Source organism: Oculina patagonica, chromosome 2, assembly GCF_052425735.1.
Source record: "Oculina patagonica isolate OP01 chromosome 2, crgOcupat, whole genome shotgun sequence".
NCBI lineage: Eukaryota > Metazoa > Cnidaria > Anthozoa > Scleractinia > Oculinidae > Oculina > Oculina patagonica.
The window spans coordinates 39,355,217-39,375,466 of record NC_135759.1 but is presented as its reverse complement, the minus strand read 5'-3'; the positions used below and the strand labels follow the sequence as shown (position 1 = coordinate 39,375,466).

The following is a 20,250-nucleotide window of genomic DNA, read 5'->3' as shown; positions in this document are numbered from 1 at the left end:
ACGTGCTACGATTAAATGGCACGGGATTGGTGGCCGTACGGTTGCCAAAACTATCCTACACGATTTAAATGTCGTTAAGTCTTTCTGCCCAGATATCGTAATTCTGCAGTTAGGCTCAAACGATTTAACGGCATCTGACCCCGCACACGTTGGCTCTAACATTGATGATTTTGTAAGACTATTGCATGATGTGTACAATGTTAACCTCATTTTCGTGTGCCAGACTATTATGCGTCAGGGCGCGGCAACGTTCAACCGTAAAGCCAAGCTTCTGACTAAGTATCTCAGAGTAGTCTTGGAGGACATACCGTACGCTTTTTTCTGGGGCCATAGGGGTTTTTGGCGCCCAACTCAGAACGTTTACGCGCGAGATGGTGTGCATCTAAATTCGTTGGGCCAGAAAAAATATTACCGTAGTCTTAGAGGAGCATTCTTGGAGTCATTGAGCCTGTTCCCTATCATTCCTGTTTGATGAATTTTAACGAATTTTAACATCGAGCCCTCATTTTAGTACGTGCCTCGCCATGCCTTTGATATTTTACTGTGACAGCCTTTCAGTTTAATGTTTCGCTGCCCCTTATCTGTGGGCAAGCGTTTTTATTATGGCTGCACCCTTTCAGTTGTATAACTGATATCTGTTTTATGCAGAATTGTTTGAATGCTGGCGTTGGCCTTATGTTCCTTTAGTGTTCTGGTGAATATTATGAGTGTGCAATCATACTCGGCCGCCCGATTTGGGTGTGTCCTCAATGCACTTTAGTATTCTGCAACCAGACACTGAGGTCCTATTCAATATATATGTGGCTCGAAATTTCTTTTCATGCGGGGAGCTCGCCTCTCTGCCATCGAACACATTTTTATCATTTATCTGAAGGCTCAACTTTCAATCTGCTCCTCTATGACACATTTTTTCCTTAATCTACAACCACAATCTCAGTTTCCTGTCAGGTACCTTTTTACTATCTTATCTTAACGGAAACCTGTGGCAATCAGCCTTCGGCTTTTCCTTTAATCTACATAATTTTCATTTTTTAAGTCATGCCGCCTAAGAAGCGACCCTACCCAACACGAAGTAATGCAAAACGGGCACGTCCACGTTTGTCGGAGATGGCAGAAACCCGCCCGGACAAAAGCAAGAGGCACGAAGTTGGGCAGGAAGAACAGCAAGAACAGCCCCACATGGCAGTAAATTTAACAGCCCTTTCGGCTTCCATTTCCGTGGCGGTGAAGCAAGCCGTGGTTGAGGCCCTTGGGGAAAAGACACAAACCGTACAAAGTACCACACCCGCTTCTGCAACTGAGCAGTCCGTGGTGGACGAAGTCGTAAACGTCTCTTTGGCAGGGATAACCCAAGGTACGCAACCAAGTACGACAAATGGCTTAACGTTAGCTGAGCCGGGGCTAGCCTCGCGGGCACCCAAGCAAATTTTTTCTAGTGTAGCCGTCCCTTTAAGCAGTCGAGTGAGCTCCAAAATCAAAGCCAAAATCTGGTCCCATGAGTATATTGATTTCGGGGCTTTACTCTCCTTTTCACCAAATAATCAAAAATTTTCTTTTACCCTCGCCTCTTCGGATGGTGAGTCAACCCGCCCTCAATTGACCCTCGAACCGAGTCAATCAGTTAAAAAAAGTTCACACTATACAGCAGTGGCTTTCCGCTTTTAACATATTTGTGGCTATTTACTCAGAGAAAAAGGCCAATGACACGCCCCAGCTCATGAAGTACTGCGAAATTGTTCGTGATATCGCCGCCAAACCAGGCGATTGGCTGTATTATGACGAACAATTTCGTTTCATCAGGCAATCAGCCCCGGAACAGTATCCTTGGGATGCCATCCACTGGGAACTGTGGCTCAAGGCTGTAACGAATTTTCGTCCAAAAACCCAATTTCCCTCTGACAAAGGACCAATGCGCTTCCGCTCTCAGTCATTTCCCAAGGGCACTTGTTGGCGTTTCCACGCGGGAAAGGTGTGCAACGGATGTCGGTTTGAGCATGTTTGTTTCAAATGTGGCTCAAAACACCCTGCCACACAGTGTGCACTCAGTCAACAAAAAGGAAGCCCCGTTAAAGCCAACATTTCTAATATCGCGCCACAAGCCAGTAACACCCGTAAAGGTGGATCGGCTTAATTTTCTTCTCAGCGGCTATGACGCTTCACTTCTCCTTTATTTGGTTAAAGGCTTTACTTTTGGTTTTCAAGTCGGTTTTGTCGGGGAAAGGCACGCTTTGCAATCACCTAATCTTAAAAGCGCTTTAGAACAGCCTCAAATAGTGCTCAACAAATTGACTAAAGAATGCGAGGCCGGGAGAATCATTGGTCCTTTTTCTTGCCCTCCATTTCAAAATCTGGTCTGTTCCCCTTTAGGCATTGTCCCCAAAAAAGCCCCTTCGGAATTTCGTATGATTCAACATTTATCTTACCCGCCTGGTACATCAGTAAACGATCACATTCCCGACGCGAATTCTTCGGTTCGCTATGCGTCAATTTCTGATGCAATTACAGCTATAAAGAGGTTAGGGGCTGGTTGCTTCATGGCCAAAAAAGATATAAAATCTGCTTTTAGGATCATTCCAATTCACCCGTCCGATTTCCCTTTACTTGGCATGAAATGGGATAATCAATTTTATTTTGACGTTTGTCTTCCTATGGGACTGTCTTCCTCGTGTGCAATTTTTGAAGCTTTCAGTTCTTGCTTGGAATGGATTTCGGTCTACCGATTTGGCGCTTCGAGTGTGTTACACATACTTGACGATTTTCTATTTATCGCAAGTACCAAAGATAAATGTCAAAATGATTTATGCAATTTTCTTCGCATGTGTGATTACATTGGCGTGCCGATTGCTCACGAAAAGACTTTTGGCTCATCTCAAGTCATCCAGTTTGCGGGAATAACACTCGATTCAATAAAAGAAGAAGCTCGTTTGCCGGAAGATAAGCTTCAAAAATGCCGCTTACTGCTTGAAAGCTTCAGAAAACGTCGTAAAGTCACTCTGCGAGAATTACAGTCCCTAATAGGCCTATTAAATTTTACATGTTCCGTCATAGTCCCGGGACGTGCTTTTCTTCGCCGCTTGATTGATCTCACTGTTGGGGTGCGTCGCCCACATCATCGCATTAGGCTTGGTAAAGAAACCAAACACGATATGGAGGTCTGGCTAAAATTCCTAACCGACTTTAATGGCCGGTCGTTTTTCTTGTCCGATATTTGGAACACCTCTCCTTCCCTTGAGTTGTTTACAGATGCGGCCGGATCCAAGGGCTATGGCGCTATTTTAAACCATAAATGGTTCTATGGCCATTTTCCTGATACGTGGCGATCTTTGAATATCACCTTTCTCGAACTATTTCCGATTACCGTCGCAGTGCGTATTTGGGGTCGCCACATGGCCAACCACTGTATCGTGTTTGTTACTGATAACGCAGCGCTGGTTAGTATCATCAATCAACAAACATCCAAACACAAATTAGTGATGATATTGATTCGCGACTTAGTTTTGACTTGTCTTAGTTATAACATTTTATTTCGTGCGCGTCACATACCCGGTCTTAACAACACTCGGGCCGATTGTCTTTCCCGATTTCAGATAGCACGCTTCAAGGAACTTTCACCCCAGGCGGACAAATTACCGACCATTGTGCCCGAGAACCTTTTGCCGACGAGTTGGTTGCCAACTTAGAGAGTCTATTGAGCTCTGTATTATCATCTGGTTCGTGTCAATCTTATCGTAGAGCGTGGACACTATTTCGAGAATTTCACGCAACATTTTATAAGACAGACGCAGTACATTTGCCGTTGTCCACCGCCTCTTTGGCGCTTTTCATTTCCTTTCTCGACGGTAAAAAATTGTCGCCTGCGACCATTCTTTCTTATCTATCGGCCATCGGCTATGTCCATAAGATGAAAGGTTTGCGTGATCCCACAAAGGCATTTCTAATCCAAAAACTATTAACCTCGCTAAGTCGTCGGAAATCTAGTGATGTTAGGTTACCGATATCAAAACCCATACTACATGACCTCGTAAACTCTCTTCAACGCACCAACTCATCGGCAGCCCAGCGTGTTCTTTTTTCTGCTATGTTTCTGACAGCCTTCTACGGTTTCTTTCGCATCAGTGAACTAGCGGCCAAGAGCGCGCGTTCCAATGCGGTCATCCAATACGATAACCTGCGGCTCCTAAAATCCGCCGGAAAGATCCACTCGATTAAGATAACCATTACTCACTTTAAACACAATATAAACAACCGCCCTGTTGATATCATTATCACGGGCGACAACACTTTACAATTCTGTCCGGTAAAGTCATTGCTACAGTACTGTGAAATGCGAGGTGATAAGCCCGGTCCTCTTTTTTGTCATCTCGACAATAGTCCCATTCTGGTTACCCAATTCAATACAGAACTTAGGCGCTGTTTAAACTTCTGCGGTTTGGACCCACAACGCTATAAAAGTCACAGCTTTCGCATAGGAGCGGCCTGCCTCGCGGCAGACAAAGGTTTCTCCGACGCACAGATCCGAGCTCTTGGTCGATGGAAATCTGATGCCTTTAAACTTTATATAAGAAATTCTACTTTACAAGCTATCTAAATTTAGCAGGGGTCAGTCACGGCTGCCCTGCATAGCGTTTCAACTGCCTATTTTAGTCTCTGTTTTGTATGGGTCAGCAACGGTCTGCCATACATTTCCGAGTTTACATTAGAAACCCTATATTTTAAGGTATCTCATTTTGAACATGGGTCAGTCACGGGCTGCCATGCTTCTTTTTTAGGTATATTATAATGTAGAACGTTTCAATCAGTTCTTGTTTCTTATTATGGTGTCGTTTACACTTGTTTGTGTATATCAAAGCCTGTAAGTCGTGATAAGGGTCGGCAGGGGCCGCACCGTACCATTGGGTTTCAGTATTACCGTATCACATAATATTTCACGCCATTTAAATACCGTTCGTGTATGCGACGATGGTCAGACAGGGGCTGCATCGCCGCATGCATGATCACGGCAATTTATTACAGTTACATTTCTTTGCTAGATTTGAAGGTACGACAGTCAATGTGCTTTCACATATAATTACCATTCAGCATTTGCAATTACCTTTTATATAATATATATTTTCCATTTGGTCTGTTAAGTTGGTCACGCAAGGGCTGCAACTTTCCGATCAAATTTCGGTCGAGCTCTGCGCTGTCTTGGTGGGGGTGCCACATTTCTGTGGCTCTATGGCGGTTTTCCCCCCACCTTTGCTGAGTAGATATTTGTTAAGTGTATATCGGCAGATCTTGAAAATAAACTTCGTCACCTTGGGTGGCCAAATTTACTCCAACCAAAGACTCTGTGTTTCATTAAGTAGCCCTCAGCAAACGAGTGCGACGCCATGCAGAGCTCTTGATCGCGCATAGCTTATCCTTTTTCCTATATTGTTATAAAATGTCTTGTTATAAAAAGAAACCATTATGACAAGATCATAATGGGATTTTATGACAAGGCATCCTTGAAGGCAGTCGCCCCCAGGCTAAGGCGTTTGACGTAAAATGACTATTAAGTTTCCAACCAATCACGATCAACCGACCTCGGGATGTCACATTTCTTAAGTGTGTTCTACATTGCACTCGCCCCTTTTAGATGCGCACCATCTCACTGGTCACATCGCTTCGCTGTCAGTGAATTTTTAATTTTCCACCTCCTCCCCTTCCGCCTGCCTGTGGATTACTGCCGTAGTTTACCTATATATTTTGTGCTTTAGTGTTTTATTTACAATTTTAGTAGGTGGCGGTTTTCCCCCCACCTTTGCTGAGTAGATATTTGTTAAGTGTATATCGGCAGATCTTGAAAATAAACTTCGTCACCTTGGGTGGCCAAATTTACTCCAACCAAAGACTCTGTGTTTCATTAAGTAGCCCTCAGCAAACGAGTGCGACGCCATGCAGAGCTCTTGATCGCGCATAGCTTATCCTTTTTCCTATATTGTTATAAAATGTCTTGTTATAAAAGAAAAATTGTAAGACGTACCCTCAACTGAAGGACCCGATTGATTAAAAGTGGCAGCTATTATGAGATTGCTGTCAATTCAGCACCCAGATTTTATGGCGGTCAAAACATGTACATTATTGAAAGTTGTACAATAGTTTAGCTGTAACCTTAAAATGTACGAAGAGCTTTGACGTGCCCTCCTTAGTGTCTCTTTGCACAGGGACTACACACTGTTGACTTTTTGCTTAATAGTAAATAATTTCCAGTTTATAATTATTTCTGGATCAAAATTTGTTTGTCGCTTTGAAAGTGAACTAGTTTGGGGATATGTATCAAAATTGAAAATACTCAAGTAGGAAAAAAAAAAACATTGCAGGATGACATAACATCTTTATTTACATCTTTTGCAGTTACAAGTTGGATTTTGATTGCAGTATTTTCAACGTAAAAGTATTTACATTTATTCTGGTTGTTACTAAATATTTACATCGCGTATCTTGTGGGAATATTTCATGTATTCCCACTCCTTTAATTCTAAAATGCAAACGTAATACAATCTAGGCTTATCTATTTTTCCTTTCATTGTCAAGCTGACATGAAGTGAAAATAAATTAAATCATCAACTGGGAGATATGGCCTTGATGAATCACTTAATTCTTCTAAGCAACATTAAGAGAAAGATGTTGCACTCAGTTAGAGGAATTGGAATTTTGTGCCTTATGCATAGACGAGAGTAGAGGTGCAAAAACCACAACATGAAGCCTTGAAGGCTAGCAATAATAAATAACACCATTTCCACTGCTGGAAAATCCTCTTTATAAAATTAAAGACTGTTGATTGAAACTTATTTCTATTAATCAGAAGGACCAGTCATACGAAACAAGTGTTATCTGACTTGCATTTAATTGATTCCTCTCTCTGAAGCAAAATCTTTACTCTCGTATTTTCCAAATTTTTACTACCTTATTACATGAAATTTCCGCGACACGTTAATTTCGCGATTTTGAGGTGCGCATACTTCGCGACACTTTAATTTCGCGATTTTGCGAAAATCTTTGGCAATATTATTTTACATGCCTTTGAATTAAATAAAACAACTTCATCAAATAAACCATAACGTCAAAATTATCAAAAACCGCGCAATGGCGGGACTTAATCTCGGCAATAGCAACAACAGACCAGTTCTCACAATGTCTACAAGTAGGTCATGCTTGTACGTGCATGAGTAAATTGTTCTTGAGTCAATTGACGACAACATACATTTGCATCGAAAACTCCTTCCTTCAGTGGTACTTAACATATTCTTACTTGATTATTGACATAATGTCAGTCACTTAATTTTCGCATCATGTTATGTTCGCGACACTTAATGTTCGCGTCACTTTAATTTCCGATTTTTTTGGAATCGCGAAATTCGCGAAATTAACGTGTCGCGAAAATTTCATGTAATATTAAAGGTATTTTACTGTACACGGCAGTACACACTTGTCTGCTTTAATTTATACAATCGGCACTTCTAGTATCAAATAAGTTCATTGCGTCAAGTGTGTCCGAGTACTTTTCACAACTTAAACAGCATGTTGCGTATGTAAGCATTACATGTAATTCGCATTAATGATGGGATAAAATTATGGCAGATGATAATAGAGTCGTGGCCTGTTAGACGCCCAGATTGTGGTCATACGGGCGAATTCAATTCACCAGAGTAAAATAGTCAAACAAACGAGAAAAATTCAAGTAAACCAGAATCTGAAAGACTGTAAAAAGAGAAATTTGCCGACGTCATTATTTAAATGTTGCATTAAATTCACGCGATAAAACAATTTAAAAAATGCATCATAACTAAAACAATGGAATGACGCAAAATTTAATGTGCCGAGTTTGAAAGGAACCACGAATTCAAACGTTCAAGCATTTACTGACGAGTCTGTTTGGCTAAATAGCAACTCTAGCCACACGTCTGTCAATTGGACGTTTTTAAAAGGAAAATATCTCGTTCAATTTCCTTCTTATTCTTCTCATACTTATCACAGTTACTAGATTTCGACGTCACACCCACAAGTTCGCCAAAGTAAATATCATTGTGAAGCGAATGCGATTGTGGAGATCAATGAAAGGCCTTGTACCGAATGCGCGATGGTAAATAAAGATATATTATGTTCGCAAAAAAGATACATATAAAAGAAACTTTGTGATAAAAATGATACATCTAAAAAGAACTGTGATATATTATAAACATTTATATAGTAAGCCATTCTTTCTCTTTGGTGATCTCTTGGTTTAATTAAGTTAATCCATCGGAGTTAAAGCTTCATCATCATGCTCTGTGTGAGGAGGAAGAGTTCCTTGTCCCTTGAAAAAGATAACAAAATTAACATCAACAAAACAATAAAACGTTTATGTTACCAGCCAAGGTTAAGGGAGAAACACATGCATTTAAAAAGGGAGACAATAGACAACATTGAGTCCTAGACTATTTACAGCCTCTATCTGTCGAATGCGAGAAAAACGGCGAGCTAAGCGAGCGAAGGGCGGAACGCAAGTCGTTGGAAGGGGAGGGGGGTCTAGGGCGATTGGTGAGCGAACATTCTCTCACGATCTTTTCGCTTGGTTTACCACGGGAGAAAAATAAAAGAAAATAGAGGGCTGTGAACAGTTAATCGAGTCCAAGCATTTTGGACAACTGTGCAATTTTACATAACAAGATCATCTTTCCAATCATGGAATAACAATTGCAGGGAATAGCGCTGCAGTAAGGCAGAGGACGTTTTGGCGTTAGGTACTAAATCTACAATATATAGAATAATATTAAGAATTGATCAAGTGAAATGACGAGAGTAAAAATCAAATTAAATAGTATCCATTCGTTGTCATGGTCAGCTCTTTATCACGCTTAAAAATTGCAGCTCTGACAGCAATTAGAACGGTGGTTACGGTGTGTGATCTGGGGTCCGTTTCTCGAAAGCCCTGAAAACTTTACGGGCCCGTAAAGCCATAACAAAATCTTAAACCCTTTGATTAAAGAGCTGTTTAATCCATGATATTTAATATGCGGAGGCTTCCTTCATGCAAAGTTTCAGGCATATACAATTCCCTGTTTTAAAAACACAGATAATTTAAAATGGCTTTACGGGCTCGTTACGTTTTCGGGGCTTTCTAGAAACTGGCCCCTGGACACGTAAGTCCCAGGTTCGAATCCCAGAAATGTTATTCTCGTTTCTTTTACCGAGCAAAATAAAAAAGTAAGATAGGACATGGTTAGAATCCATGTTGTCTCGTGTCTTTCAATATAAATTTTATTTCAAAGAGAGATCAACTGTTTTCGCTCAACTGTATTTGTACTTTTTATATCACAACAGAATTCGAGAATTTATCATCAGGAATTGATCTTCAGGTTGATTTGCTGTCGCGTTCAAGGCAAAATGATTGAGCCCACAGAACAGGGGGAGAGCTGAGGAAGGGGTAGGGGGAGAGGGTATGTTTGCTTACAAAACCACAGTTATGTCATAACGTAGCACTCACAGTCCCGCCCGGATCAATTTCGTCGCTTTCTCCGGCTCCGTCAGGTGATGGCCTCGGAGCGGCTGGAGTAAACATTTTTGACTGACTGTCCTGTTACACAAGAATAAAAGTAACAATCACATGAGAAAAAAATACACTTATTCTTTCTTATTGTGTTAAGCACCACAGACTTCTTATCAAAGATCAATAGCTTTAGTGTTGGAGCCACATGGAGCGGTGTAAGGAGCAATGGATAAGGAAGAATAAGAAGGCCTCGTCTTTTCCCTTTACATCTCGCGCGCCCCACATTGCTGGCATCCAATCTCTCCCCAACTAAAATCACACACAAATAACCAAGATAATAGTAATGAACTACTTTATTCGCTAAAATACAATTGAAGTTTGTATGATCATGATTCCAAAGGTTTTTTTTTTCGGGTCACGAGGTTCGACTCCAGGCATTCAAAAATGGTTAAAAAAATCACTGAATTTTACGCGCTTTTTTAGTCTTATGCTTGTTATCCTTGTTAGGGACTATGTCACGGATTTTACCAGATCTTTGAACAGTCAAAATTTATATTTGTGCCGCATGAAACCCCCAGGGGGGTACTCCGGCTTGTAAATGACGGGGATGATCGAAGGATTTTTTTGGGTTTGAAATTTTCGATTCCGGGATTTTTTTGGGTAAGAAGATTTGGCAAGTATTTTTTTGGGTGACTTGATTCAAATAGGGAATCTTTTAGGGTATTAAAACAAAAGTCTTGCTGCCTGGCGATTATGGTTGTGATACCAAACGCGGCGTTTGCCCCTCCTGGCTTTTGGGGTAATATGAGGTATTTTTTTAGGGGTTATTTTTGGTCCAGGGATTTTTTTGGGTAATGTCGGAAGACTTAGGGATTTTTTTGGGTCCTGAGTTTTGCCTTCATTCGTCATCCCCGTCATTTACAAGTCGGAGTACCCCCCTGGGATGAAACCTAGAAATAATACTGCATTTTTTATTAAGAATTGCTATATTAGAGCACTGAAACTGTTAACTAGCATTATTGACTGCGGATGGCGCGGATGGAAACGGATTGCAATTTGAAAACGTTAGGCAAACGTAATTGTTTCTGCGCGTCTTCAAAAAATCGATATTTGTAGCCTTAACTTGATTTCTATCCGCAAATTAAGACTATATCTTTCTTAAGGTGACTCGATCGAAATAAATGACGTGCTGTATGCCTGTCAAAAATGTCAAAACTTCACCATTCTACTCGATTTCCTTCAAACTTTCGCATTTTACTCGAAATTTATCGAAGAATAATACGCACGTCAATATGGCGATGTAATTATCGTGAGTTTTGCGCGATGTTAACTTTATTGAACAAACCTATTTGGATAAAACTGCTATTTACAGAAAACTGAGCGCTAAGATTTCGTTTAAACTACTGCAATTAGCTAATTATAACATCTTATTATGACTCTCCAACCGAATCGTCGAACAGACCTCGTAATTTCATCAAAAAGTTATCTGAGCAAACTTCGAGGCTGGGAATGCTCCAGCGCTTCCACATTCGCCAAAGTACCATAACCGAAGGCAAAGAAAGTTCAATCATCTTTTGTTGCTCCAAATCACATTCACCTATTTGCAGCGATGAAAAAGTTTGAGCAAATACTATTAACTCACCATTTGCGCCAAAATGTAGGAAGGTCGCCAAATTAACGTTTTTCTAATTACTGAAAAACCGTACGAATTGCTTAAAAAACCGGACCATTAAATTGAACATCTTACACAAACTTTGCGCTGCTTTACTTTTCTGGAGCTGCCTTGATTTGGATGAAATAATGTTTTAAAGAGAAGCACTACTCCAACCCTATTGTGAACACGGCCATGTTGTTGTTAGATTCTGCAGCTAACGCTATGCAATTTCCTTGGAATTTATAAGAATTTGAAAAATTTGCACATGGATAAGGGGGGTGCATTGACAGTGTTCAGTTGCTTCATGTTCTGATGTCAGAGGTGTCCTTAATTTATGCCATGAAATTTGAAAAGGGTTGGTACTAAAATTGAAATTAAAATTGTAGTCTGTTTATTTTAAAATCCTGTCTTATGGGGTAAAATGCACCCCCTTATCCTGTGTGAATTATTCAATTCCCATCAAATTCAAGGCAATTTGCATAGCGTCAGCTGTAGAATTCAAACGAAAATGGCCGTGCTCAAAGAGAGTTGGTGTAGTGCTTCACTTTAAAAAATTAATTCGTCCATATAAAGGCAGCTCAGAAACGTAATAGCGCAAAGTTTGTGTAAGATGTTCAATTTAATGGTCCGGTTGTTTTAAGTCGACGGTAGTTTTCTGTAATTTAGAAAACGATTTGGCGCCCTACATTTTGGCGCAATGGTGAGTTTATAGTATTTGCTCAAATTTTCTCGCTGCATAGCTGTGTGTTTGGAGCTAACTGAATTGAACTTTCTTGTCTTCGGTTATGGTACTTTTGAGCGAAATGTGGAAGCGCTGGAGCATTCCCAGCCTCGAAGTTTGCTCGAGATATTTTTGATGATCAAATTGTAACGAGGCTGTTCCGACGATTTCTAAACTTGGAGAGTCATAATAAGATGTTATAATTAGTAATTGCAGTAGTTTAAACGAAGTCTAGCGCTCAGTTTTCTGTAAATAGCAGTTTTATCCAAATATTTGTTCATAAAGTAAATCGCGAAGATAATTATCGCCTATTGACGTGCGTATACTTCGTAATCGCGAAGTTTGGGAAATCGAGTCAGAAATGGTGAAGTTATTAGACTTTGACAGGCATACACAGTCATTTATTTCGATCGAGTCACCTTAAGATGTTCAAAGATATATTTTTTTATGTGTTTAGTTGCCTTCCGTTAACTTCAGAACAGTTTAGACCAAAAATCTGCGAAATCTCCGTGACATAGTCCCTTTAAAGTCTGTCTATCTACCTCAACTTGTGTTTTTTGTGAAAAATAAACTTAAAAAGAAGAAAGCTTGCGCCTTAAAAAGGAGCAGAAATGAGAAATGAAATGAAACTAAAAAAAGGTAATAATTAGACGGGTGCTGCTGCTAGGCAAAAAAGAGTTTCCAGACGGCGTGAATGGGTCACAGAGCAACAGTTCCTGAAAAGACACCAGATATTAGTTATTGTCTTGTGACCAGCCCAGTGCTATTACCTCTCCTGGTCTTGGCTGTTTCTGCAACGCCTTCTGAGCCTCATTCTGAGGAGGAGACGGTGAGGGGATTGGAGCGGGTGGTGATTCGGAGCTGTGACGTTTCACAATGTGTCTAATCCGTGTTCTTGGGGATGTGTTACGTGACTGTGACTCTCGCGGGCTTTGTCTTGGTTCCCTAGAGATTTCCTCAGCTGCCTGTTTGTAAAGTTAAAATAAAATCATGGTTCTAAAAATGTGGTAGGTGTCGTACAGCATCGAGTTTGGGGCAAATAATGGAATTTTAGCACAAAAATGGAATTGGTAATATTCAGGGCTCAAAATAACGGCCGGTCAAGACGACAACTAGTCCGGACAAAGTTTTGGTTTGTTGGTCATTTTGACCGGTCACGTACGTGGCTTTTAATGAAAACAAAAAAAAAACAAACAAACAAAAACAAAAACAAACAGAAACTGATGACCAGAAAAATAAATTAAATTTTTAATTTGATACCAATTTATCTTTAAGCGTTAACTTCAATTCTAACGAATTTTTGACTGACTTTTTCACTGAAGAATTCGAAGTGAGCTATTGCATAAAAATTGCAGCTTAAACAATGAAGACATAGCGGGGTTTTCTATGCCAAATGAAGACGATCTTGCGAATAGCAGAAACGAGTGGTAGTTTAAAAGTGCTATTCTAAATATTTTGACCGGTCAGAAACGACTATTTGACCGAGCTAAAATTTGTTTGGCCGGTCAACATGACCGGCAACTTCTGAAAACTATTTTGAGCTCTTATATCGTTATTATACATTTATAAGATAAGACAAGAAATAAGATAAGAACTTTAATAGTCAGCTCCCCACAGGGCTTTTCACTTCAAAAAAAAACTACTAACTAATACAAATAAAATTAAAAATACATCAAATAATGATTAAAAATTAAAGAAGATGATTCTAAGGTGTAAAAGAGTTCGAGATTTAGCGTGATAGTCGGCAGTTCAGAGGTTACGGCTCTGTAGGTGTGTTCTGGCCTGCGGCGGTCCTGACGCGGAATATGCAGCTTTGGTGTTGGCAGGTTTCTCGTCCATGAACATCAGACCTTTATAAAGGCAACAAACCCGAAAAGGACGTGTATAGGTCAGGACAAAATTATCTCCTTTTGAGAGAGAAGATCCCTAGAAGCTTTTTCTTCAGACAAACTTTTCAAACGTTTTTATATACATTCACTTTCACGGACAAAAGATCGATGTTTTAACTTTGTTTAATAAAGTATCATATTTTTGCATGGAAACATTTCAATGTTTATTTTCCTCTTACCTGCCCTACTGCTGCATTCCGTGGCGAGGTGGGGCCTGAGTTCGAACGTGATGACGTAAGTTGCGAATCCTCCTTGCTCAAGGATGTAAATTCGTGTTCGTGTGGGGGAGAGTGAAGGGAATTCTTGGCGATGGGCGGGATGGTCTGTAAGAAAAATACACATTCGCACCACGAATTACATAAAGCAAGTTTTTAAAGAGCTAGTCTGAATTGTTATTTGGTCTCTCTTATCTGCGTATTCCCATACGTACCCCAATACCAACTTTTCTATTTATTTTTTTTTTTTTGTCAAATAAAAAAATACAATTATAGTTCTGGTCCAAAAGCTTTTCTTCCTTTCTTTTCTAAATAACGGCGAAAAATCGACATACTTTCTGAGATGAAGGTTGTAAACTACTGGCTGTAATAACAATTAATTAATGTAATGTCACCACATCTCTTTACGGTGCGTTCATCAATTAGCACAGCCGTGCTCATGTATACATTAACACTTAATTAAATAAAGTGATTTATGTTTTTTTATTTTTATTTTTTCTCTATAAAGGACTCCTTAATCATTTTGAAGGAAACCACCGGATATCGCACATCGTGGTCGTTGCCACACGACGGTAAACGTAGAATATCGTGGACTCTTCAAAAGCCAGCGGTTTCGTGCAAGAGTTCTCACATACCTGTCTAAAGCGCCCTTTGTAAACATGTCCATCTGATCCTTTTAGCATGTCAATAACAGACAACTCCCTCCCCCAGTTTGGAATATCCGGTGCATCGTCACGCGCTGAAAAATAGCGGTGGATTTATGTTAAAACTGTTAATTGCGCTATATCCCCAGTCGAGATTTGTGTAAATTATTGTTCTATTACTGAAACCGTGTTTGATTAATGATCGGGGACTCACCCCCCCCCCCCCCCCCCCCCCCCCTTTTTTTTTTTTTTTTAACAAAAAAAAAAAAAAATTCCATTTTTTTCTTTACCCTTTCCCTTTTTTGTTCTTTCTTTGTTTCTTTTGAGTTATTCTACCCCTTTATTGTGATATTTCAGTTAATTCTAGAACAGTTGATCAGTGCCGAAATTGCCCGGCTTAAATTAACGGTTGGGAAGTGCTGCGTAACATTCATTTAGCATATTTTAGTAGAATAGGAAATACACAGAATAGATGAGAGGCGAGTAAGAGAAAACGTTTTTATGATGTTTATTTTTTTGCCTTTTATCTATCTTGTATTGCGTTCAATTAGCGCTATTGAGCTCCAGGTAGTGGGACAAACACATAGCACAAGCACTCGTGTGCTCTCTGAACCCACAACATGCCCCTCCTTAAGACTCGTCACAGAACGACGTTCGCAATAACGGAATACGGTATCACCAAGATCGACCCCCAAATCATATGATATGTTCCTTGGCACTTCTCAGACTTAGGCTGGAATTCCACTGACGCGTAATTTTTTACGTGCGTTAACGTACGTGAAAAAAAGAGACAATGTATGAACGACTTCCGCACACGTTACGCAAGCCTTCATACATTGTCTCTAAATTTTTTCACGCACGTAAACGCACGTAAAATAACGCGTCAGTGGAAATCCACCTTTAAACTGCGGACTCGGGCAATTTTCAGAGACAGGTTTTTGTTCTAATCTCCCTGTCAGTCAAGGTTATCGTTGATTAGTAGTACTCATTCTACGATAGAAAACAAACCTGTCAACACTTGATTGAGCTGCGTGGTCCTGGACCGTCTCTTTGGATGATACATTACTGTGTGGCTCCCTCCACATGGTCGACCGGTAATGATGTCATTCAACGTTTTTTCCGCCTTACCGCCACTGAAATGACCACGTTGATACTGGCGAATCTTCGAAAACATAAATTAATTTTACAATGTAAAAATATCTTCAACACCGAGGATACCTCTGTCAGTATAATAACAGCCACTTTGTAAAACATTTATTTACGTTTTAAAACGTATCTGGCAATCGTTTTGAACCATTCGACTTTTTTGGTCAGAAATTTTTCGTGGAGGAAAATATTGAGATATTTGTTTAAGTACAAATAGAGGCTTTAAAAATATCACCGTCGTTGGTTACGTTCTCCAGATAAAGGTCATTTCACGTTATATGTTTGGCAGCGAACGAATAGAACTGCGCCAAGGTTTTCATGTATAACACTCGTGCTGAGCTACTGCACCACTCATTAAATCTAAGTTTTCATTACCGTTCCCATGGAGTCGAAGTTCCCTTACACCCCGCAACAAACAGCCCTACTCCGTTCCGGTACAATCAACAATTCTAACCTGGTCCATTTCATATGACAAATAAGGGCCCTTGGATCTCTTTGTTCGGACTCCTCTCGGGGCTGGTAGGTTGGCCTGAAGAGGGCCCCTTAAAGGAAGTTCCACAGGTCTACTGCAGGAGATACAATTAAACTTGATCGGTTTACGGAATCCAGCGGCGTCAGAAAAGTCCACTTTTGTCTCCGCTGCAATCAGGTTTCTGGATTTCTGAACATCTGCAATACGCCGCTCTGAAATAGAGAGTTGAAGAATTAAAATGTAGCATTCAAATATTGTTTCCTTTTACCAGTAAAAAGCACAAACAACAGGAGACACAGAAATGTGCTCTTTTGAAATAAGCATAGATCTTCACGATTTCATTTCTCCGTCCTCTCCTTGGGTTTGATATCTCAAACACTTGAGAAAGTACTTTCGTGGCTGGTCTGACACGCATGTTTCGTCTCCGCCAAGAGACTCATCAGAGACCTTTCGGTGAAAGCTAACTCGTCGAACATCGCGTTCGAAGTCCCGCTAGCGTTGAAATGATGGTGCATCTGGCCTTACATCGCGTAAGCATTCTCAATTGCGTAACGTGTAAATTGTTAAATACTTTCAGTACAGTGTCCATTAAATTTTCAAAACATCTCAGTTTGTTAAATATCATCAGCTGTGCGTCGTATTTTGAACTCTCTTCTCTATGTTTGAAAATGCGATGCTCAAGACACTGTCTCTCGAGTTTTATGTATTACTTAAATTCAATTAAACTGACAGGGTAAACTTTTTGTCCAGCCAAAAAAAGTGACCGTAATGACGTCGTGTTTGTACGGCGAGTTCTAGTAAACCCAGGGCTTAGAGCACTCAGGGGAGTGGGCTAACGCTAAAAAAAATTGCTAAAAAAAAATTGCCAGAAAATCTACACCCCTTAACATTTCCTCAATACCTAACCCCTACCTAAATAGTTCTTTAGAGCTTGGAAAGCTTGGCCATCCATTTTCTCTGACATATCAACAGAAAGTTGCTTCAGTGCTTGCTTCAAAGCCATTTCTTCGTTCATGTAATCATCCATTTTTTGTAGCGCTTCCCTCAGCCCCTCGTCAAGCATGCTAAACGTGTTATCAAACGTTGAAACATTCACTTTACTGTCCAAGGCAGCTTTATCAGCTTTGATGTTCATTTCCATTGCAACATTTTCCTTGTCTGCTTTGCTTTCTTGGAGTTTTTCAACGTAACTGTACAGTGCTTCAATGTGTTCCTGCCATAAAATAAAAAAATACTGTGCATTACTGAACATGGATCCAGACATCAGTTTTCACAGTCAAAATTTCCTGACTTTTCCCTGATAAAAATAAAATTTCCTTGACAAAAGACATACAAAATGTCAGATATAGCAGGGGACTCCAGCCTCTGCTTGCAACAACAACAAAAAAAACCTCGCTGAGATCACATTGACACGAAATGTTCCCACCAGCCATCAATTGTATGAAATTAGCGGTGTTATATTCCAATTTTTCCTGACTTTTCTTCAAAATGGCAATTTTCCAGGATGAGAAATAACATTCCCTGACATTTCCTTGACCTTGAAGAATTTTATTTTTGCCCCACCAGTTCCTGACCTGTGGGAACCCTGCTGAAGGAATGGGGGAGGCTAGTTGCAAATGTAACTATTGTATTTCATAGATTTTAGCGACTTATTTTTAGTATAATTATCATTTTTCAAGTTTTTAATCCTGGGTGTAACATTTAGTGTGGGTGGGTTAAAGCATTTTTACATTTTAAAATTTTTTACTCATAAGATATTGTAATCTAGCTATTTTTAAATTTTTAATTGTTTTTATAATGTATTTTAATTATTGTCATGCGCTTTTAACATGAGCCTCTGGCTCGGATATAGAGGGCAACCTCATCCCGCGCATGACATTAATAAATTGATTGATTGATTGATTGATTGATTGATTGATTGATTGATTGGGAGACAAATTGACACATCAAGCTACTGCTCCTTTATTTACCTGTTTTCTTGCAAGGTCCTCTGCTACCTCAGAACGCTGTCTGTCTGCCGTTACAGCCAGTTTTTCTTGTTCTGTTTGTAGATCAGTCAAGTGTTCTCTAATCGCATCCAACACACTGCTGTCCATGACAGGGGACTGGGTAACCACTCCTGTAAAGGCTGGTTTGCTTTGCCGAGCAAGCATGGCAAGTTCACGCTTGACTGCCTCAATATGCTCCTTGTTGTCAAGAGCCATTTTCTTAATTTCCGCAAGAGCAACCAGGTCTTGATTTGTATTCAGGAATTCTAAACCTAAATTAAATGCAGAAAGTGGCATTTTGAAGTTTACAAAAATAAAAATTAATATCGAAAATTGTAATACCTTTTTACAAAGTTATTGGTTTCTAAAGAAACTGTTGTGCTGCCTCGGCAGGCAGGTGAAACAGTTAGTTGATTAACAACTGGAAGTTGAAAAAAGTAAATAAACCCGCCACAATTGGACAAGCCGATGTTTTGAGCATTAGCCTTTTGTTGGAGAAAATGCTCTAAACGTCAGCTTTTCCAAATTCGCTATGGCAGTTCATTTTCAACTTCCAGTTGATAATGAACTATTGCAAGTGTTATTTATTAATTTTGGTCATTTAAAGAGTTACTAAAGACTTGACTTTGGATTTTCTTTGATTTACTTTCAAAAAACTTTTTTTCCCCAAAATTTGAGTTGTTAAGGTGGCTTAATACAGTTTTGAGAGGGCAAATCAGTCCAACCTTTAACTCTCTTGTACAATCTCCAGAAAAGTTTTGTCTTTCTCTTATCACTGTTTGTTACATCCTAAAACCATCTAATGCGATATTTAGAAAATAAAAATGCTAATAAACAGCTTAAATGAACGGCCGAGTGCTTAAGAGGACACTGGCACTAGTAGTTTAAACAGCGTTTTTCTCAAAATCTACCCGTACGACCCTACCTCAAAATTTCAGAAATAAGAAATTGGCTTTGATTTATCGTTCATGCAAAATAATATAAAAATCTGTAAGACAGATTTTTCGCAAAATAGGAAAATGTGATATTTTGCCGATTTTTAAAATAGCTCAAAATCTGTCTTACAGATTTTTTCAAAATTTTGGCTGTGGACGTGGTTCACCCCTTACATTTAATTGTGAAAGTTTCATAATAGGTTGTACGGTAGGTTTTCGAGAAAATCTGGATCAAAATCTGGCTTTTACGACCTCCGAAGTGAATCAAATTGCGCGTGCGAGCGCGCGCTAATATGACGCCATGCGTCGCGGGCGATAATGAAAGACAGAATTAAAACTTCTCTGTCGGCTGTTTATCCACCTTTTTTGTCGTATTGTTTTCCGTCCCAGGTTTCAAGACGTATCTGAAGGTATTTTGAAGTTTTCTTTTGTATAAAAATGTGGTAAAGCGCGGTAAAACAGATGGAACTCTTTTTCGTTTCTGTTTAGAGTTGCTAGCGCCATTTTAGCGCGCGCGAGCAATAATGACGTCAAGCAGAAAATCGTAGCGCGCGCCTTTGAGCCACGTAAAAACTGTATTCAGCCACCTTAAACTCAGGCTAAAATTACTGATCAGTCATATCAAAGTAATCAAAGTAAGTTTGAAGAACGCTTTTTAGATTGGCAGAGCAAATGGACAGTAATGGATCAAAATGAGTAATAAATTAATACTGTACTCCACAAAAAATAACTGGAAGTCAGGTGTTTATATAAGTATGCCCTGAAAATCAGATTTGCATACCTTGTTTTAGCATAGCCAGTTGATCTTGCAGATCATCAGGAATGTTCAAATCTTCTTTGCTGACTTTTTGTGGCAGAGCTTGTTCCACTTTGGCCAGCTCTCCAGCTATTTCCTGCTGTGATTCAATCACACCAGCCACATTTTTCTCAACAATACTGTGTTTATCTGACAGTTCTCCAATCTGCCTGAGACATTCCACCATTTCTTGAGATGGATGATCTGCAGCAGACATTTCTGGAATATTTTCCTAGATAAAGAGGAGATTCTCATTAACAATCAAGAGAGTTTTGCAATCAGTTCGGCTAATTTGCC

The 20,250-nt window shown here is 39.8% G+C and overlaps 2 protein-coding genes across 2 annotated transcripts in view; one reads left to right on the top strand and one right to left on the bottom strand.

Moving 5' to 3' along the window:
- Positions 1-68: 68 nt before the first annotated feature.
- Positions 69-5,873, top strand: LOC144644659 (uncharacterized). Its single transcript, XM_078504191.1, has 2 exons — positions 69-1,354; positions 3,588-5,873. The coding sequence occupies exons 1-2, from the start codon at positions 1,039-1,041 to the stop codon at positions 4,586-4,588; spliced, it is 1,317 nt and encodes a 438-aa protein (XP_078360317.1). The 5' UTR covers positions 69-1,038; the 3' UTR covers positions 4,589-5,873.
- Positions 5,874-6,574: 701 nt separating this feature from the next.
- The window catches only part of LOC144644638 (uncharacterized), a 30,503-nt gene continuing 16,827 nt past the window's right edge, over positions 6,575-20,250 (bottom strand). Inside the window, exons 3-12 of the mRNA XM_078504171.1 lie at positions 19,939-20,185; positions 18,205-18,494; positions 17,147-17,447; positions 16,217-16,446; positions 15,625-15,778; positions 14,608-14,711; positions 13,937-14,080; positions 12,639-12,833; positions 9,491-9,580; positions 6,575-8,320 (exon numbers count right to left, since the gene is read on the bottom strand). Of these exons, the coding sequence (XP_078360297.1) occupies positions 8,258-8,320; positions 9,491-9,580; positions 12,639-12,833; positions 13,937-14,080; positions 14,608-14,711; positions 15,625-15,778; positions 16,217-16,446; positions 17,147-17,447; positions 18,205-18,494; positions 19,939-20,185 (1,818 nt within the window). The 3' untranslated portion in view covers positions 6,575-8,257. The remainder of the gene's footprint in view (positions 8,321-9,490; positions 9,581-12,638; positions 12,834-13,936; positions 14,081-14,607; positions 14,712-15,624; positions 15,779-16,216; positions 16,447-17,146; positions 17,448-18,204; positions 18,495-19,938; positions 20,186-20,250) is intronic.